Genomic DNA, 19,044 nt, shown 5'->3' with positions numbered 1-19,044 from the left:
TACACAACATGTAACGAAAATTTTTCTTACAAAATAAGAAATTATCATAATGGCAAGAACGCATAAATAATTCGTAAAATATTATAGATTGAATTATACATACTTATACAGATTACCTAATACCCAAAAACCTTACAAAAGTTGATTACAATTTACCAAACTACATTAAGATAAGACTAAATTCGAAAGGGGCAAACAGCAGCGATTTTGTATAAAAGTGCAAAAACCTTGAAAACCTCGGAATTTAAATGTTTCCATTAATCCGGTAATTCGTAATACATAAGTATCAGCTATTACTAGTATATTATATTTTGTTTACTATATGTGTGTATATGTTTGTGAAGCATGATTTATATTTTAATAGTAATGCTAATGTACATTCTAAAACTAATATTGATTATGATGGCTTACATTGAATGTGATAACATGATGCACTAAACCACTCATTTCTTATAACATTAGGTTTTAATTATATCATCATATTTTATAAAGTCTGATCCCTGGAATGTTGTATTACTCTTAAATAAAAGTTAAGTACATCCATCAAAGACATAATAATCCAAGTTTATAAAAAAAACATTAATGATTTTAACGAGAAAGGTTTTCGATTTGAAAATGGAATCAGGAAATCAAACTGTATTACCAACCATAGACCATGCACGTCTGGCACCACGAGCATTCAGATAAAAATAGAAACTCCACAGGTAGTCAACTTGTTGAACCTTTCAAATATTCCCGCGCGTTTGTAACATAAAAAGTTTTTTGAACGTATCCATTAAATAGTATAACAAATTAGGGCCTACTTAAAATAGGTTGGCCTCTTATCAACAAAAATATTTTGAAGCAAAATATGCGTTAAAAAACTGTATCGGATAGGCACAGGAAACGACTAATATGTGGTTCTGATGTTATCCGTTTATTTGGCAACTTCTGGTGGGCAGTCGGGCTGCGACGAGGGGTGGGCGGCGCGGAAAGCCGGGTGGTTCTCCAACTCACGATCTATGCGCAGAATTATGGGAAACGGGCGCAGGTCAACATGAAATCTGAAAATTGACAATCATATTAAAAGTCTCGTATATATTTAAATATACGAGATAATCTTGTATATACATAAAGTATATATTTTCTGGTTGTGACTATAGAACTACACTGTCACAGTAGAATTTAAAATTCTAATTTTAATTTTCTACACATAATATTATGGATATATATATATCTAGGTTGGTATCATCATCAAGGCTTGCCTAATGAAGTCTTTGCTTCTATTGGCAAAAATATTTCCCAATCTCAATCACACAGTATGGCAACATGCATTTAAAAAACGAAGGTATTTCCTCTGCAGCAGGAGCTGGGAAGCTATCATGTTTAAAAAAAATAGTGATAATATTTTCTTACCTTCTAGCATTAAACACCTGTGGCACAAGGCAGCAGTCTGCTAGAGTAATCTCATCTCCGACACAATATTTCCCAGCACATGCTGAGAGCAGTTTCTCAGTGGCTCGGAAGCCACGGGTAATCCAGTGCTGGGCCCATTCTTTCTTCTTATCTTCTCCAACATAGATCAGGACTATCAGGTTCTGAAGAGGCTGAATGCCAGAAGCTATCACCTGAAAACATTAAAATAAAATTTACAGAATGAACTCCCCGAAACTCTTAAAAAGTAAATGTCTTGAACAACAGTTTTCTTTTTAGATAATAAATTACTTAGTACAAAAAGAACTCACTTCACATATTTCTCGCACTTTAGCCCGCTTAAAGCAATCTTGAGGCATCAGTGGGCGTTGAGGTCTGGTTTCCTCAAGGTAATGCATTATGTTTAGAGATTCTACAATTGTGTGCCCATCTGCAAATAAATAAATAAATTAGAATAGATTATGGATTAAAAATGTAATAAAAGCAGTTTACAGAATTCAGACAGTTTGTATGAGAAATAGGTATTAGTGCAAAAAGGTTAGTACACAAACTTGCTTGGTTTTAAATTAAGTATTTTTATTTTTTTTACAGACATAGAACATAAAAAAACTGGGAAAATTGCCTACCTATACAAAGTGATGGCACTTGCTCCATTGGATTCACCTCCCGGTACTCATTGCAATGTTGTTCCCCACCTCCTTTGATCAGGCTCACAGCTTTTATATCATAAGGTATCTCTTTTAAATTCAGCGCGATTCGCACTCGCCACGAGCATGAGCTGCGCCAGTACGAGTATAATACTGGCTGTAAATAAAGTATAAAATAATACACACAAATTAGGATACAACTTTCTTGCTTAAAATTTGCTTAATGAAAATTTTTAAATCATAAATTACCTTAGTTTCAACAATATCACCCATTATAAAATAAAAGCGCGACTATTTGCGTAAATGCCTTAACACTGGCCGGTTTGAAGCGGCAGGAGCCTCTCAACAAAACGAGTAAAACCAGTAACGTTCAAGTTTATTTATAGTCACAGTTAATCTAGATGGATAAACTTGTGGTTCGAGTATTGTGAATATCATTAATAATTTATCTAAAACAGATAAGATGCATAAAGGTAAACAGGTGTGCAAAAATCGTACCTTAGCCATGGCGGAAATATTCCCGTTGTATTTTGAGTAGTAAGTAATTTTGACGGCGTTTATCTAACTCTTCACAAAGATAAGAAAGCAATTGTTTTGATAAAACTTATATTTTAGCCCCTTAATCACTGAAATAGCAATGTCTTCATTCGCGTTTTATCAACCATTACGTTTCGATACACGCATGAAGTAAGAGCAGCTGTTTTTATAAAGTGACTGAATATTTATATAATATTTAACGGATAATAGTTTTTTTATGTAATTTTAGGAAATACTATACGTTTTTTCTGATTTAGACAAATATTTGTTTGTGCTTGATGTGCGTAAAACCGATCAATTCAAATGCTGTGTGTGTCAATACGTCAAGTCAATTTGACGTAAAATCTCACGTCGCAGAAGATAATATAACCTAAATCTGAAGACAAAATATTAAAATAATTTAAAAATATGGGTAAAAACAACAAAAAAGGCCCTAAAGCCAATGTGTTTAAAGTTGCAGGCGCCAAAAGCCTGAAGAAAACTAAAGCGAAAGCGGTGAACTTGGGATTAAAAGACGTAAGTTTCATTTGCTCTTTATTGAATATATCAAATTCTGAACCTGTTTTTAAAATTGCTCCATTATCCCTAGGTATGATGCCTATATGTGAAAATAAAAACATTGTTATACTGGTTATGGTTGATACAATTTATGTAAAATGTCGCAATATTGTATCCAATAAACCTATCTTCTTTTTGCGCTCATTGATTATTTTCTGATGTCAGTAAAGCTAAGTCACTAAGTCACATTCAATTTCCAAGTCTCATTAATTAAGAATCTTTATCATTAAGTTCCACTGCAGTTCTCTTAATCCACACATACCACAAGAAATTATTGTATTTTGTTAATTTTACTATATGTTTCAGATAAAACAAAAAGTTCAAGCTATAGATAAGGAGTTTTTAGAAATAAGTAAGAAGCCAAAAGCTAGTCAACCATCCCCATCCACAGTCAAAGCACCCGTGAAAAAATTAGATAAGAAACCAGTGACAAAAGAAGAGGTAGCAAAAACTGCAGAAAAAGTGGTTAAGATGGATTTATAACAATAGTGTAATGAATTAGTTTTTAAGTAAATTATATATTAAAAATATATATAACAAATTTTGTTCTTTATCTTCAAATCCCTAGTTCAAAACTCTTTTCAGAGACAGAAATTTATTTTGCGAATATTTGTAACAAAGTTTAATTTGACAGGTGTGTCTTTTTATCCATATTATTTAAAATAGTCAAACTTATAGTAATGTGTGCATACTTATTACCTGCCTACTTGATATTAATGCACTATGCATCCAAATGCATAATGCAGATAGTAAACTTGAAAGGTAACATTTTGTGAGAATTAAACTTCATACTAAACTTGTAGTTACTCACAGTAATTTCAACAGATGTGATCTTATTTTATAGTTGTAGGTATTTGTAGTAAACATCGTAAAAGGAATTCATCTTGAACTATTTTAGAAGGCATTACCCCATCAATTAAATGGCTTATATTTGAGAAGTATAATTCTGCTCTGTAGTTTTTCACAACCTATAAGCCTTAAGCCATGACACACTTATAGTGTCACAAAAATGAAATCCAGAATGTTAATATGTCTTTTATTGTTAAAATTTAACAAAATATAACATCATTAAAACACTTATGCTAGTAACATTTAATTTTTAGTTTAATAATTTAATTGGTTAACGGTGGTAGACGATTTCCTATTCATACGTATTCTATGAAGGACAACTTTCATTTTTGCGTAATTTAATTACGCAGAAGAAAGGACGGTGATGGTGACAACCACCTTATTGCTATCACATCATTCATGTCTACTCTAGACCAAAATGCCCATGAATCATGTTTAGCATTAACATATATTTGATACAGAAAATGCTTAACTTTAAGATATTAATTAGTTTTTATTTATTCCTCGTCAGTTAGGTCGGGTTCCGCTTGTTCGTCTTCGCTGACCTCTGCGGCTTCAACTTCGGCCTCGGCGGGTGTTTCAGGGACTACCTCGGGAGATTCGGGCTCTTCGACAATGGGCTGTGGCTCATCTGCAACTGGTTCACTGTAAAGGGAATAAGAACATCTAAATTAGCATTGTGATCTTTTAGTTTACTACTTGTTTTGGTTTAAGACAACCTATTTCTCAATTTCCTATCTTTTCCCAACTGATAGGCGTAACAGCTTTAATCCTAAGAACAGGCAAATATCTGTGTTTTGTAGAAAACTCTCTTCAGTGTTCACCCCCACTACTTCTTTAAATGATTCTTTGAATTCTTCATTCTTCTGGATTTCATAAAATAAAATGTATATTTTTTACCTAGCTTCAACCTCCGGGACTTCCGCTGCAGAACCACTCTGTGAGAGCTCCTCAAGGCGCGCGGCAGCGAGTTCTGACTCTTGTCTGGCGATTTCAGCTAATTCAGCAGCCTGGAAGAAAGCAAGGAATATAATTGTTCAAATAATTCAAAGTTAGCAAGAAATTATACTTATCCGGAATACACATGCATTTTACATATTACACCGTCCATAATTGCAACTTTACGGCTCAATAATGTGGCAGTCAGCCTTCTTAACGTACTGACTAACTTGTTGGCATCCGAAATTTGCATGGTTTGAAAAGTTTGAATAATTTTACCTGTCGTGCAAGTTCGGCTTCGCGTTCTTCTTCCGCTTGTTTCTCCAGTTCCTCTAACCGAGCAAGTTCCTCTTGCCTCCTCTGTTCCGCTTGCCTCTCCTCCTCTAACTTGGCTTCTTCGGCTAACCTCGCTTCCTCAGCTAAACGGGCTTCTTCTGCGAGCTTGGCCTCTTCAGCCAATCTAGCTTCCTCTGCTAGTCTGGCTTCCTCTGCCTTCTTAGCTTCGGCAGCAATCCTGGCTTCCTCGGCCAGCCTGGCTTCCTCCGCTAGCCTGGCCTCCTCGGCTTTACGAGCTTCCTCGGCCAGACGAGCTTCTTCCTCAGCTTTCCTTGCGTCCTCTTCGGCCTTGCGTTTAGCTTCTTCGGCCTTGCGAGCTTCCTCCTCTGCTCTCTTCTTCTCAGCAGCTTCGCGTTCGGCCTAAAAATATGTAATAAGCTCTCTTAATATTTTATTACAAAAACAAGTCATTACTTGAATAATTTAATACTACTTCCAAGCTGACGAATTTGATCCTTGTATTCATAAACTTTCAAGTCACAACACATAAAAAAAACACTTTGACCCACAATACGCATTTGTGGATTACACAAACGCCTATCCTTAGCGGGGATCGAACCCGCGACACGTCGTTTTACGTGGTGACCCAACCAATCGGCCTTCTGAGCAGTGATATAAAATTTATTAGTCTCTGAAAAACATAAAGGTAACATAAAATTGTCCTCACTTGAGCCTTGCGTTCAGCTTCACGTTTTGCTTCTTCTTTCAAAGCTCTGTAATAAACAAAAAAAATTTATAAAATATTTAACATTATTTTATTATTAATAATAAGGAAACGAAAAATACATACTTTTCTTCGGCAGCACGAGCTTCTTCTTGCCTCTTCCTTTTAATTTCAGCCAAGTCAGCAGCTGGGGCCAGTACAGGCTCAGCAGTAGTGGCACGGAACCTGGCTTCACGTTCAGCCTTGGCTGCCTTCAGCTCTAAGGCCGGGTCCTCCATCATCTGCGGGACCTGGAACTTGCGGCTCGGCCTCCATGGGAGCAGCTTCACTGCACCCAGGCCAATGTTACGCGTGTTCCCAAACATGACCATTGGTGAAATGGTCAGCTCTCAATTACTCGAAAGCTAATCACTTCACAACATGATAGATGAATGTCAATGGTCATCGATCGAAACGAAATCAGAAAGTAAGCGACGCCGCACAATGGTCGTGATCATGAGGTGTCTAATCGAAGCTGTTAGACCCCAGCACCAAGCTCAATGACAACCCATGAATGGCATGGTATTCGCTATGACATCGTATTCTTTCAGTGCTGCTTCATGCTGTAATGCAAATGATAGTGCAGTGGTCCAGTGTGGCGTCGAGATCGGTCTCCTTGTAGTTTCAAGCATTATTTCATTCACATTATGTATGAAATATGAGCATGTCCCAGAAGTAGAATTAATTTGAGCTGTACTCTGAATATTGCTTTTGTGTATTTGGTAAATAAATATTTGACGATATAGAGTTCTTACAAGTAAGTAATTTAATTATTCAGTGTTTTATCATTTTTTATTTATGTTTGTTATACGGAATGTTAGAAACATTTTTAGTGTAAAAGCTAAGCGTTACAAAAGCTTGGATTTTTAAGCGTGACATTGGGAACAACGAACGTGCAGATGATTAAAACAACTACAATTTCAGTAAAAATTCTTTATTGTTAAGTAAAATCAGTCGAGTTAAGTGAAAACGAGACGTCTCGGTCACCGACAATATTTCGGTGCAGAACACCGCGCTATCACAACGATGACTAGAAATAAAATAAAATCGTTCGTCGGAACTCGTCGGTAAAAATAAGTAACAAAAATATAATCTGTCGTATGAAAAATAAATGATCTTGGTTAGTTCTAGCGTGTTATACCGAGATCAGAGAGCGCGAAGGGCGAACGCGACGCGAGCGCGGGGCTGCCCGCTCGGCCAACCCCGGCGCCCGCGCCGCGCCGCGGGGAGCTACGCGCACTGCGCCGCCGTCGGCTGTTCCGGCGCTGCCGCTGCAAGAGACACCACACGCAGGGTTAGACACGGACTTTATTTCTCGGTTTAATAATCTTTTAGTGCCCCGAGCCAATTGAGGCGCAGCTTTCACTTTTAGACCGGTTTAAAAACTCATTTTAAAGAATTAAGCGAGGGGTTGTAAGCGAGCGCTAGCGATGCGACGTTGACGAGGTACCTGTGGCACTCTCGACGGCCAAACCGGCAGCTGCCAGTCTATTCTTGGCATAGAAAGAGAGCAGGTTCACGTCGTCCCTGATGCTGAGTTCCTTGTAGAGAGGCTTACGGCTGGAGAAGCCCTTTTTACCGGAGTAGTGGACGCATGCGAGGTGTCCGCGTCCTGGCAAGAACACCACGGTTACCACAGGGACACACTGGAATTTTAACTGTTAGTCGGTGGTCAAACTAAAGAACAAAGGACGATACAGTTATTGGACAAAGATTAAATAAGTATAAATAAGGGCTTTCCATCCATTTAGTAGATTAACATCGAGTGTTATATCCACTGTGTCATGTGAACCACGTGAACCAGTAAGTGGCCCACTTGAGTGCAACTCTCTTACCGGTGAACCTCTTGGCGGGTTCGTTGTAGTGGGAGATGTTGTTGATGTGTTCGGCCACACTGCGGAGGGGCACCAGCAGCTTAGCGACGTACGCGTCATTGCTGAAACGGTATGGGACCGGCTCTCCGTACGAGTATCTGTTAAAATGTAGAATAATAAACAATCAAACCACAGTTTATGAAGTATAACGGTCGTTACTAATTATATTTCACGAGTAATAAATGTCCGAAGTTAAATTAAAACATATTTTATTTCGTCTCGGACGGCTAATGTCGACTGACATTTATCCAGGCTATAATTAAACGGCGATGCATGGTGGGTACGAACGTCACAAGCCAAATACCACATACAAGTCGAAGTCAACAAGCACGTCAAGAAATAAATACGGATGTCCTTCCTTTCCAGGGTTTTGGAAGCTCGTTTTTCGTGGTTCATTACTATTCCCTCAAGTTCATTACTGCTTGGCACCAGGACAGGTTTTTTAGTATCACTACTGGTACATGATTGCCAAATGACATGCGACAGGTAGTTGTGTCGTCAATCATCAATGTCACTGCCAGGGCGGCCGTTTAATTGTTGCATCAATGAGCTATTTCAGTACTGTAGACATTGTAATGACTACAGCTACAAAATGGCCGAGAAAAAACATGACCTGGCCTTGAATCTGATACATCTAGAAGGTTTTACAAATGCTCTAGCGTTAAATTCGAAAAAGATATTTTTGTTTCTCCAAATCGTTCGAGGTTTGTTCTCTCACGGCCTACAAAATCTTCTTGAATATGTTGTATTGAGCTTTGTCTATTTACTTACGAGTAGATTGTGTCGAGGGGTGCTACAGATGAAGCACGGGGCACGACAGAACGCGCGCGCTGCAACAAGGCAGCGGTATCGGCGCGAATGCGGCTTGTCTCATCTTGGAAGGCCTGAAATATTTAAGATACCTAGCTAGAAAAAGGATTTAATCTTGAAAACATATAACGAAACGTTTTTGTTGTAGCAAGGTTTTTCTGCGCCATTCTACTGGACGCTCTGACGCTAAGTAATTGTTGAAGCTAGATTGTTTTTTTTTCAACTACTCGCGTACTAAAGAATTCCGTCTATCCTATGCGGGGATCGAACCCGAACCTCGTCACGCACATTGAGTTTGGCGTTTTGACCTATAACTCTCAGCTATGCGTGCTGTCCAGTGCTGTTGTGGAAGCAAGCATTACACAGCGCAAAAGGCATCGCTTCTATCACAACAAGAGACTGATATTTAAAGCTGCCCCTTTCTTTAAATACCCTCTGTTCTCGAGTAACAGGTACCTTGGTTGATTCAGAGCGGCAGAAATCGTCGACAGCTGAGATGGACAAAGCGGGGCGGTGGCGGTACGCAATGCGGTCCAGCTCACGCAGGATCACTGATGGACGCACGCGCACGCGGACGACGTGGTGGGGCGCCTCCGGGTATGTGACGAGTCGAGTGACAGTGCGAGAAGTCGGCCTGTATATCAGCTCAGCCTGAAAATTCGTGTTTACTCAAGGTTAATCAAAGCACCGAAGCTATAAACGCTGCAGTATAATGAAAGCCAACGTTTACATGCGAGCATATGGCCTCTTTAACACACGTTTTAACGACACGTGTGGGCAATAATTCATCAAAAATCTCATCATTCAAAGCTTCTTTATTGTGATATTTTCATACATTATAAAATTTTCCTTTACTTTTTTAATTCAGTGTGACCTAGACCATGTACTCGTGTTTGTATTTTTCAAGCCGCTATTTTTAATACGAACATGAATTGCAGCTAAATATTCGACAAAAGCTTGTAAATTAAATAACTAGAAAACGTGGCTTATGTACTTAGCTCATAAAATACTGTTATGTTCAAAATAGTAAATTTACGTGCAGCATTCTCCTATACTTTAAACTAGAGGAAGAAACAAGCATAACGATATTACTTCCATCTATATATCGTAATTTTCATGCATAAAAGTCTAAACATGCAACTAGATACCAAAACAGTTTTTTGTCTGACGCTGTGAAAAGCTAATGACAGCTCTGAGATGTACCAAGCATTGTTTAAAGCACTGCCCGGTGCAAATGTAACGAGATATGTTTGTGGGTTTAACAAAGCGGAAAATATCTGATGAAAATCTGAACAAAACATGGAATTCTACACGATGTGTGTGTTTATAATACGCCAAATCATAGGGCTATTTCGGTGGAGGACCTTACTGTACGTCTCAATGGCGACGTGAATCATCGGCCGCTGTAAATTTAGATTTGGTTGCGCACATGCGCACAACAGTCGAGAGTGATTGCAACTTTTATTACCATGGAATATTCTCCAATTTCTATTTATGTACAAAAGAAATATGATCTTTAAAACCTTTTTTTGCAATAACGAGCGGATGATACATTTTTCTTTCTGTTTTTCGTTAAATTTATTTGACTTATTACAGACTGTAGATAATGAGTGTGTAGTATAATAGTCAGTTGTTTAATTGCCAAGTTTCAATCAACAGGAAACGTGACAACGTTTTGGAAGACCAGCTAGGAATGCTATCAAGTTACCATGACCATCTTTGCCAGCTTATTAATCATATAGTCTTTTAATCAGTTGATTCATGATCGTCCTATTCTATCTATCCAGCTGGTGAGAATGAACTCAAATTGTTTTTTTTTTCTGTGAAATAAGTTTCTTATAATAACATGGGCGTTTACCAGTATTCTTGGCCTTTGTATTGTTGCCAAAAATTCTTTCCCTTGATCCGATTCCAGCTTTTGTTTCCACACTTATCTAGGGAGTGATACATCCGTCCGGTGTTTTGGGTAAACATCATAAATTGAAAACTTCTCAAGGTTGGTGAAGTATCTTGACTGGCTTTTGAAAGATCTTATTACCTAAGTTTGGAATTGTTTTATGCCCAACATGACTTTTCTTTTGTCAAAATTGAATAAAAATTAGTCTGACGGGTGCAAACATTTCAATTAACGTAACAAACGATTTAAAAACAAACTAAGTTCTCTTCCTCTTCTCCCAAAAATATGCTATGCTGTGTCCGAAAGGGTCCAAAATAGTGTTTATATTACAACTCACCAGCTAAGGCAAACTTACAAATGTACATTTTACAACGCAATAAAGATACGAAATATTGAGTAAAGAAACGTGAATGATTCATCAATTTTAAGAATTGTAGACTTATGAAAGCAACCACTGCATTTAATTGTTTTCTTAGGTACATCTATCCACAATCCGCGTATAACCAGTGTCAATGTCACTATCTAATCCACTTTCGAATGTTTCCGGGTCGCTCATTCCAATGTCAATCGTTAAGGATTAATATAAGTTGTTAAAAGAATTAAAGCTCCTAACAAATCTTGTTTAATTGTAAACGACATGTTTTGCAAATACTTTTTATTGCGACGGAGAATGTTTTCAGCCAGTGTTGGTTTGATTACAGTACGTTCGTTTGGCCGCTTGCCAGGCGAATGTTACGTCGTATGCCGTAATTAGTATAACCGGTGTGGTTATGTGTGTATAATAAATAACGCAAATAATTAGACATCAAAAATGTTATAAAAATATAGACCGTTTATTTCGCACTTGCTGTTTGAAGCAAGTCAGAAAATCGAACGAGCTTTACAGAACTGCTTTGAATATTTGGAGTGTTTACATAGATGCAATCTTCACAAACACGTGTAACCTTGTGTAACACACGTGAAAACGATTTTCGTAGCTATTATAATGTGTTGTATACCAACTAGCACCGACTATTCGAACCCTATTCCTAACCGCCTGGGAAAACGTTGTTTTTCTCCGCTCGAAACGTGCTGTCTGCAAATAATGTTGCTTACATACATTTCAGTCACGTTTCAGAACAGAATGTTTGGATTTTACTACAGTATAAAATTTTATACAAAATATATAAATTGCAGGTTCAAATTTTCCCATTTGCCTCGTGGATAATTCTCGGTACGAGATTGTAACTGAAAATCCTAAACTAAGTTAAGCTTTGAATGCCCGTGATATAATGCTTAGGTAGTCCTGTGGCTCGTGAATACTACCTATTAATGAAATATCAGCCTAAAGAAGTAGGTACAATTGTTGGGCACAGGCCTCGTCCTATGTAGAAAAGGTTTGAGCGTTGATCACCACGCTAGCTCACTGCGAGTTGGCTCACACCTAGGTACTAAGCAGTTAGCTGGTGCATATTAAATATCTACCTTATATTTTTCTTTTGCACATCTGCTCAATATTTATAGAAATGGATTGGTTTCCTCTAGAAGGTACAAGGAATTACAAAATTATATTGTACACTTCTATTTTCGGTTCCACATGGATACCTATAGGAATTCTAACAGATTTTGAGTTTGATTTTATACCTTGGTGAAGAGTTGCCAAAAGAGAAATTTCTTAGAACTTGTCAGACATCCGGTCTTACATCGTTGCCAAACCTTCAGTTACTTGCATATATTATATTTTTCTAACTAAAGCAATTTCAGAAAATAATTTATAAACATTGAAGAATATGGACTTTTTAATTCATTGCAGCAAAAATGTCATGAATAAAACTTTCAGGTAGACATTTCTCACTCAAACTTCTATTTTAAAATTGGGCAATTCCGATAATTGGATATCTGTTCAAACTGCATTAACGGAATTCTATATAAAATGCTATTTAAATATGACGCGAATAATCTAGAGAAAATTGCAAGTACCTACGTTTCGCTAGACAGCCTGCCTACTGGCGTACATCCGTTGCTTCTACATCAGCAAACTATTTCGAGACATATATTTATATTAGCTGAATAACAATTCAAGGGCGGATTCTAGGTTCGTTGATCCCACTTGTGTAAATCTATTCGCTTCAGATATAAAACAATCATTTAGCTCAATGGGTAATATTTTATCTTTTTATATGGTTGTGGTGATCATGCCAGACGGATGGAGTGATATCTGAATCAACATTTTGGCTGGTGTTAAACTATTCGTGACACAGGTGTTTCTTAACTATGATTATGAGGACAGTCAGAATGGCTGAAATAAATTAAGACTCATATTTGAATTGTACATAGATTAATCTATTGTACTATCTAAGAGTTGTTATTAGGTTTATTTACTGATTATGCTGTTACCCCTTATGGTAGACTTCAACTTGGACTAAACTAGTATTTGCTAGCGCGCTAAACGCAAGGGCCGTTTATTCTTTATTTCGAATAAGCCCGGTCTTGGGGCGGTAAGAGTTGTTCGATGTTTTAGGGGCTTGGTCTTCTGTAAAGCCATGCGCCCACTTGTAAAAATTGGAAAATTCATATAAATATCGCGTAAAAAAGAGATAATTGACTGCATGGATCAGGGCCCCAATTCTGCTATTTACAATGGCCGATGAATGAATGAAATTTAGCTTAAAATGTCAATTTTCGTATTCTGTTAAGCATTTTTCAGCACAAAAATTGGAAATTCAGTACGGGACAGTGCACTCAAGATCAATACAATTAACATCCAATTATTGTTTTGGCAAAATGCTTAAGAGAATAGGAATAATTTCATATTTAATCCAGTTGCCATTCATTCATCGGCCTTTGGAAATAGCAGAATCGGGGCACAGAGTGGCACAGGTGACCACGCCACTGTCCCCGCGTAGGACAAGCATTTGTGTGATACACGAACGCTTGTTCTAAGTCTGTTCTAAATGTCTTTGTACATTGTGGCACCATGTATTTATTTATTGATATAAAATCCTGTACTTATGTGGTGTGCAATAAAGAATATTCTATCTATCTATACCTACTACTTGGATGTTTGCAAGATCCCCGCGACACAAGAATTCCTTCCGGGAGTCTAGTCTAGCCTAGGGCAAATTTTGTATCATGACGTTTAAAAGCCAACCCTATCTACAAGGTTTAGCGCCGCATCCATCTTCCACATTAGTTTAAGAGGTAGTAAGCCATAAGTGCATAACAACCATAGCGCGGAAATAGTACAATTGTTACTTAAACAACCAAAGTACCTATGCTTTGCAAGCAGTGTCTCATAAATTATAGCCTATAAATATATAATTCAATCTAGTAGATATGAAACCTATGCTTTAAGTATGTTTAGCATCACAGGTATTCATGATATTTTGAAATTTTAAAACATAAATGGCAATTTCATATAAATTAAGGAACTTAGATACTCCTATCCTCGACTCAAAATTCCACTAACGCTGTAAACTTTTATCGCAGCTTCTAAATTAAATTCACATAAAATACTTGATATTGGTCAACTGGTGACAACATTATGAAATTGAATTGAGTTTCGTAATCGACTATTCAAACATCTCTTCCATTCCACATTCCTTGGTATAAATTAGATAGGTAGGCGTTTCAGCCCTTCAGTTCAAAAGCTGGCACGAGTTGTTAGGAAATTAACAATGCTTGAATATTTAATTTTACGACTTGTTGATCACAAGTGGGTCGAGGTAAACTAAAACAGTTTTGATTGATCGAAGAGTTTTCCTTTAAACTTCTTGTTAGTTTATTTTGGAATGTGTTTATATTTCTACTACATTCTTCTAATCTCGAAATAGCGTGGTAGGTACTCGTACGTAGTGTAAAATGATCAAATGTAGGGTAGTATAAATACTGTAATATATTTAAGATACTGTGTTCCTACCTACTAATTCCTACAGAATTTTGTTTTTAAAAGTGTAAGGCAGTTTCTTGCGGATTCTTCTCCATACGTATGATGTTTTAGAACCGCGCAAACGAATAACTAGTCATTAATATTAACGTTTTGAAAGAAAGTACCTAAGTACTCGAAATAAAAGAAATATATTTAATTTTGAGCATGATTTAGTTCTTTACACTGTGTTGTGTCTATGCAAATATTACATCACATTGAGAAGTGTCGGTGTAAACAAACTGCACGGTACTGAAATATTTACAAAAAACGTGCAATGTCATGTAAAACTAACAACTGAAACTGGTGAAAAATTAACGGAATATTTACAAATTGATATAAAACTGATACTATATACATTTACTGAGTGCATCTTGATGTACCTGGCTTAAGTGCTTTTAAGCAGTTACTTACTTAGCAGTGCATTGTGCATGTCTAGATGACGGTGTATGGCGGTGTACACCCGGCAGCCAAGGATGATTTACATACAGTGCGCTATCTACAGTCATCTCCAACTTACCTGAGAGAGCTTGGGTACGTACGTAATGTACGGCGAGTGATAGTAGGGTAGTAAAGACGATAGGTAGTACACTGACGACAACGGCTGTCAGGAGAATAGGCACGGTTATAATAATTATATTTGTTTCTTTGGCTGTACCAAGGAATATATGTCTGCTCAGAGAGTCTACCGACATCTTCGAAGGAGGACTGGCGCAGTTGTGCAAGCAAGACGGCGTTCTCTACAGCGTAGGGTGGCGTCTCTTTTTCACAATTACAATAGTCCTCCAGCCAGTAGCCCTCTCCTCGTACAGTTCATGTTCTATTGTTACATTATGTCTGGTTTTGTTTGTCTAACAATGTACCTAAATATATCCTACACAGTTACTCGACGTAAATTATTACAAAAAAATACTTAGTGTTGTTTTTGGGTGGTATAGTAAGATACGATGATGTCATCTACAGCTTTCAGTGCGCATGTTATAACTGTGGCTATTTTCAAACTTTGTTTGTGTTTGTAATTCGTTTGTTACCTATATCTGAAGCAGATTTTACTGTTGGTACTTTTCAACACATAGGTAAATAGTTAAATTGACAGATTCTATAAGAATTGTAAAATAAAACAAGTAAGAAATGTAGACAAAACCAAAATACACAGAATAGGAATAACATGAACATAGAGTTAGTAAACAAGGATCGAGCTCATCATCGACCCCTCGTCTCTGGGTTGTTGTGTGAACACGACACAAAGAAAATAGAAATGTATTAGAAAACGCAAGCTTTATTAAAAATTCAGTCTAAATCACATTTTAAACAATAATTTAAAGTAACATTAAAAAGCTCTAGTACTCAACTAGATCAACTTCCACTTGTGAACAAATAAAGTAGAGCGATCACATTACGTTACTGCGAATACTGATTAGGTAGTTACTTGTGAGGGAAGCTGGGGTGCTGGAGTCATGGGGTGAGGGTGGGGAGGCGGGCAGGGCGGGGAGGGCGGGAGCCGGGGCGCTACACGCGGTACGAGTAGTGGCGGTAGGTGGTGCCGTAGGGCAGGCGGCCGCTCGACGCGGACGAGTACGAGTAGCCTCCGGGGCCGCCCAGGTTGCTGGAGCGCTCGCTGCTGTACGAGTAGCCGCCCGGGCCGCTGCCCGCGCGCCGCTCCACCGTGCTGCTGTAAGAGCTGCGCTGCGGCAGCCCGCTGCCCGTCGAGCGCTCGCTCGTGCTCTGGTACGAGTACGAGTACTGCTCCTCGGCGCGGCGCGGCCTCACGGGGTCGCGGTCCACCACCACGTAGTGGCGCGGCGTCTGCAACAACCGCGCCCTATAGCAACCGCCGATCACACCTCGCCGCCCACCCTCGCACCGACCCGACCGACTATTGCTTACTAGCGAAAGCGACACACGACAAAGAGAGATAGCGCCCGTCAGTACGACGCGTAGTTGCTGTAAAAGACGTGGCGATGAGGCGCATGAGAGGGACGCCCGTGCGACTGCGCCAGCACCACGTCCATGTGGTCGCGCGGCGTGCCCAGCGGGTCCGACTCGAAGGTGCGCTCGCGCTGGCCCACGGCCGCGAGCACGCGCAGCCGCGTCTGGTCGCGCGGGGAAACGTACGGCGCTAGTGGCGCCAGCTTAGACTCTGGCTTCGGCGGGATGTTCTGGCGGGTGACGGGCTCGAGCACGGAGGCGCGCGCGCCGGGCCGCGAGCGCCGGCCGTACGCCGTCACCGGATCCGGCACGAGACTCGGCCGCGGCACGAACGGCACCTTCTCCCAGTCGCCGAGCGGCCGCTGCAAGCGGAGAAGTCGCCGTTAGTCGGGCGGGCGCGACTCCAGCCGCGGCTATATTTGGCGCGCCCGGTAGCTCCGCTTTCCGACTCAGTTTCTCGATACGAAATGACCCACTTGCGGAACGCTACCATGAACGACGTCTATCAAAACCTAAGTCCATAGAGCACGATGTAACGACGTCGAATACCTTAAGAATAGCAATAATGTTTACAAGCGGACTAACAAAAACGGGATCAAGTTGACACTTGGGAAGACAGCGAGAGATCTTAGTATCACGTTATCATTGTTGCGGAATGAAATCACTGAACAAAAACACTTTGTACATCGATGAGGCGGGAGGGGCGTCAGAGCAATTTGTCGAGGGACGCGAGCGACAGTGAGGGTCGAGCTGGTGCGAGGGGCGTCCGGCTCCCGGGAGAGAGTGGAGCGAGGTGTGAGGCACGCTCAGTAGAAGGTGTTAGAAGGGCGGCAGCAGCACTCACCGTCACGGTGCTGTAGCTGGTGCTGGGCCTGTAGGGGCGGCGGGTCGTGTAGAAGTCACTCTCGTATACCATGGCTGCTGATTTATGATTCGTTCGACTGTAACTCGCGGCGGTTGGTCCTCGACTGAAGAGAGAACGCGCGCAGCGGCGCGACGCTGTCGACCTTATTTTTAGATCACTGTCATTGCAATTTTCACGTCATTCCCGAAGCCCGCACGAATTTTACACAGAAATTATAAAATGCTTGTTGTTGAATGTGATGTCACAAGTGGGTTAAGGATAATCAAATCTCGTGAGGAATGCTGCATGCAACAGAACTCAAGCAGAGGGTAATAATACTCATTAATTTATGAAGTGTTTTTCGTTTGCTTGAATCATCACATATGTGTATATCACGGATTCCACTGTAGGCCGCAGCATTCGTGTAGGTTGATTATACCTACTGATGGGTTATTTGCGTTGAATGTTATTTCTTATTTACATCTAGAAAAAATCATGAATATTGTTTTGAGTCATCACGTAATTTTACAGACAGAACTGCGAGACGATAGACTCACCTGTATCTTCTTTCAGGAGTATATATTATACGTGTCTAAGTTCCTTAGGATTTTTAAATAAGAGAAAGTCAACACCTATCATGGTATACCAGAGCCCCGATTCTGCTATTTTACAATGGCCGATGAATGAATGGCAACTGGATTAAATTGGAAGTTATTCCTATTACCTTAAGCATTTTGCCTATATAATAATTGAAAGTTAATTGTATTGACCTTGAGTGTACCGTCCCGCACTGAATTTTCTATTATTGTGTAATAAAATGCTTATGAGAATACGAAAATTGACATTTTGAGCCAAATTTCATTAATTCATCGGCCATTGTAAGTAGCAGAATTGGGGCCCAGTGAGGCAGGAAGGGGATTGTCGCATAACACGAAAGACGTTTAGAAACCTACCTAACTTGCATGAATATAGGTAAAGAGCCTCGTAAATAATGATATAAAAGTGCAATTACGTATCCAAAACTCCTATTTGCGACAAGAATTTTGCATTAATCCGGCCATATCATTAATTCCCGAAGAAAATTAGTCGGGAAGAAGCGAAAAGTGAAGAGAAAAGGAAAAGAAGACAATAAATTTCATAAGACAAACGGTGTGTTTGTTTTTGTAAGCGCATGCATGCTTAGCTCAGCGCGTTGGTATTTAACATAGTTGACCGCAAGCCAGGTTTCACGCAGTGCAATGCAAGCAAATAGTTTTCAAACGGAAGCACTCACATAATCTAACTTTCCATTACTTATAAATAGGGCATTGCATAAAATCGCATGCGTCGGTCAACTAATGTTTCATGTAAAATATATACCTATTATATGTATAGGTAGGTATCCCTCAGTTCATGTTTTTTCACTTCGCTGGTAGGTACCTAGTTGTTTTTTCCAACTTGCCACTATCCATAGGGACAGTTTCATAATCAAAAGACATGGAAACCATTATTTATTTTGTGATATCAAAATTCAATACGGGAATCGAACCCGCAACACTCACCCATACCGATAATATGTTCTTCTACATTATAGTGATCTTAATTTCTTTAGGGCTTCTTGGTTACAGGTACTCGATATTGTATTTTATGTCTATCCCACTGAAGGGGAAAGGTCTTCCTTCTTTTCATAGATAGTTACTGTTGCCCCGTGACATCATTACATTCATCCTTGTTCTTATATCCCACAGTTGTTTGTATGTTTTAATGTAACAGTCGGCCGACTCTCGACGACCTTGCCGAGGTTACCACGTCTAGAAGGATGCCT

General features: G+C 39.3%; 2 protein-coding genes across 4 annotated transcripts; both read right to left on the bottom strand.

The window, feature by feature from the left end:
- Window positions 1–309: 309 nt before the first annotated feature.
- Window positions 310–2,707, bottom strand: LOC113492488 (probable maleylacetoacetate isomerase 2). Of its 2 annotated transcripts, none has more exons than XM_026869961.1 (5): window positions 2,559–2,707; window positions 2,040–2,217; window positions 1,725–1,843; window positions 1,396–1,607; window positions 310–1,043 (listed from the first exon to the last, which is right to left on the bottom strand). In XM_026869961.1, exons 1-5 carry the CDS (start codon window positions 2,565–2,567, stop codon window positions 917–919), a joined length of 645 nt encoding a protein of 214 aa, XP_026725762.1. In that variant the 5' UTR covers window positions 2,568–2,707; the 3' UTR covers window positions 310–916. The 2 variants fall into 2 exon arrangements, with proteins under 2 accessions (XP_026725762.1, XP_026725760.1); XM_026869959.1 differs by lacking the exon at window positions 2,559–2,707 and adding an exon at window positions 2,310–2,430.
- Window positions 2,708–4,177: 1,470 nt separating this feature from the next.
- Window positions 4,178–18,009, bottom strand: LOC113492487 (uncharacterized protein CG45076-like). Of its 2 annotated transcripts, XM_026869957.1 has the most exons (11): window positions 17,241–18,006; window positions 14,988–15,071; window positions 9,123–9,317; window positions 8,628–8,740; window positions 7,818–7,954; window positions 7,433–7,594; window positions 6,070–6,271; window positions 5,947–5,992; window positions 5,223–5,639; window positions 4,905–5,014; window positions 4,178–4,649 (listed from the first exon to the last, which is right to left on the bottom strand). In XM_026869957.1, the coding sequence occupies exons 1-11, from the start codon at window positions 17,310–17,312 to the stop codon at window positions 4,502–4,504; spliced, it is 1,686 nt and encodes a 561-aa protein (XP_026725758.1). In that variant the 5' UTR covers window positions 17,313–18,006; the 3' UTR covers window positions 4,178–4,501. The 2 variants fall into 2 exon arrangements, with proteins under 2 accessions (XP_026725758.1, XP_026725759.1); XM_026869958.1 differs by lacking the exon at window positions 14,988–15,071 and having other exon boundaries at window positions 17,241–18,009.
- Between the last annotated feature and the right edge of the window lie 1,035 nt (window positions 18,010–19,044).

Source organism: Trichoplusia ni, chromosome 4, assembly GCF_003590095.1.
Source record: "Trichoplusia ni isolate ovarian cell line Hi5 chromosome 4, tn1, whole genome shotgun sequence".
NCBI classification, from domain to species: domain Eukaryota; kingdom Metazoa; phylum Arthropoda; class Insecta; order Lepidoptera; family Noctuidae; genus Trichoplusia; species Trichoplusia ni.
The sequence above is the reverse complement of the archived record's forward strand: the minus strand, read 5'-3'. Positions and strand labels throughout refer to the sequence as shown.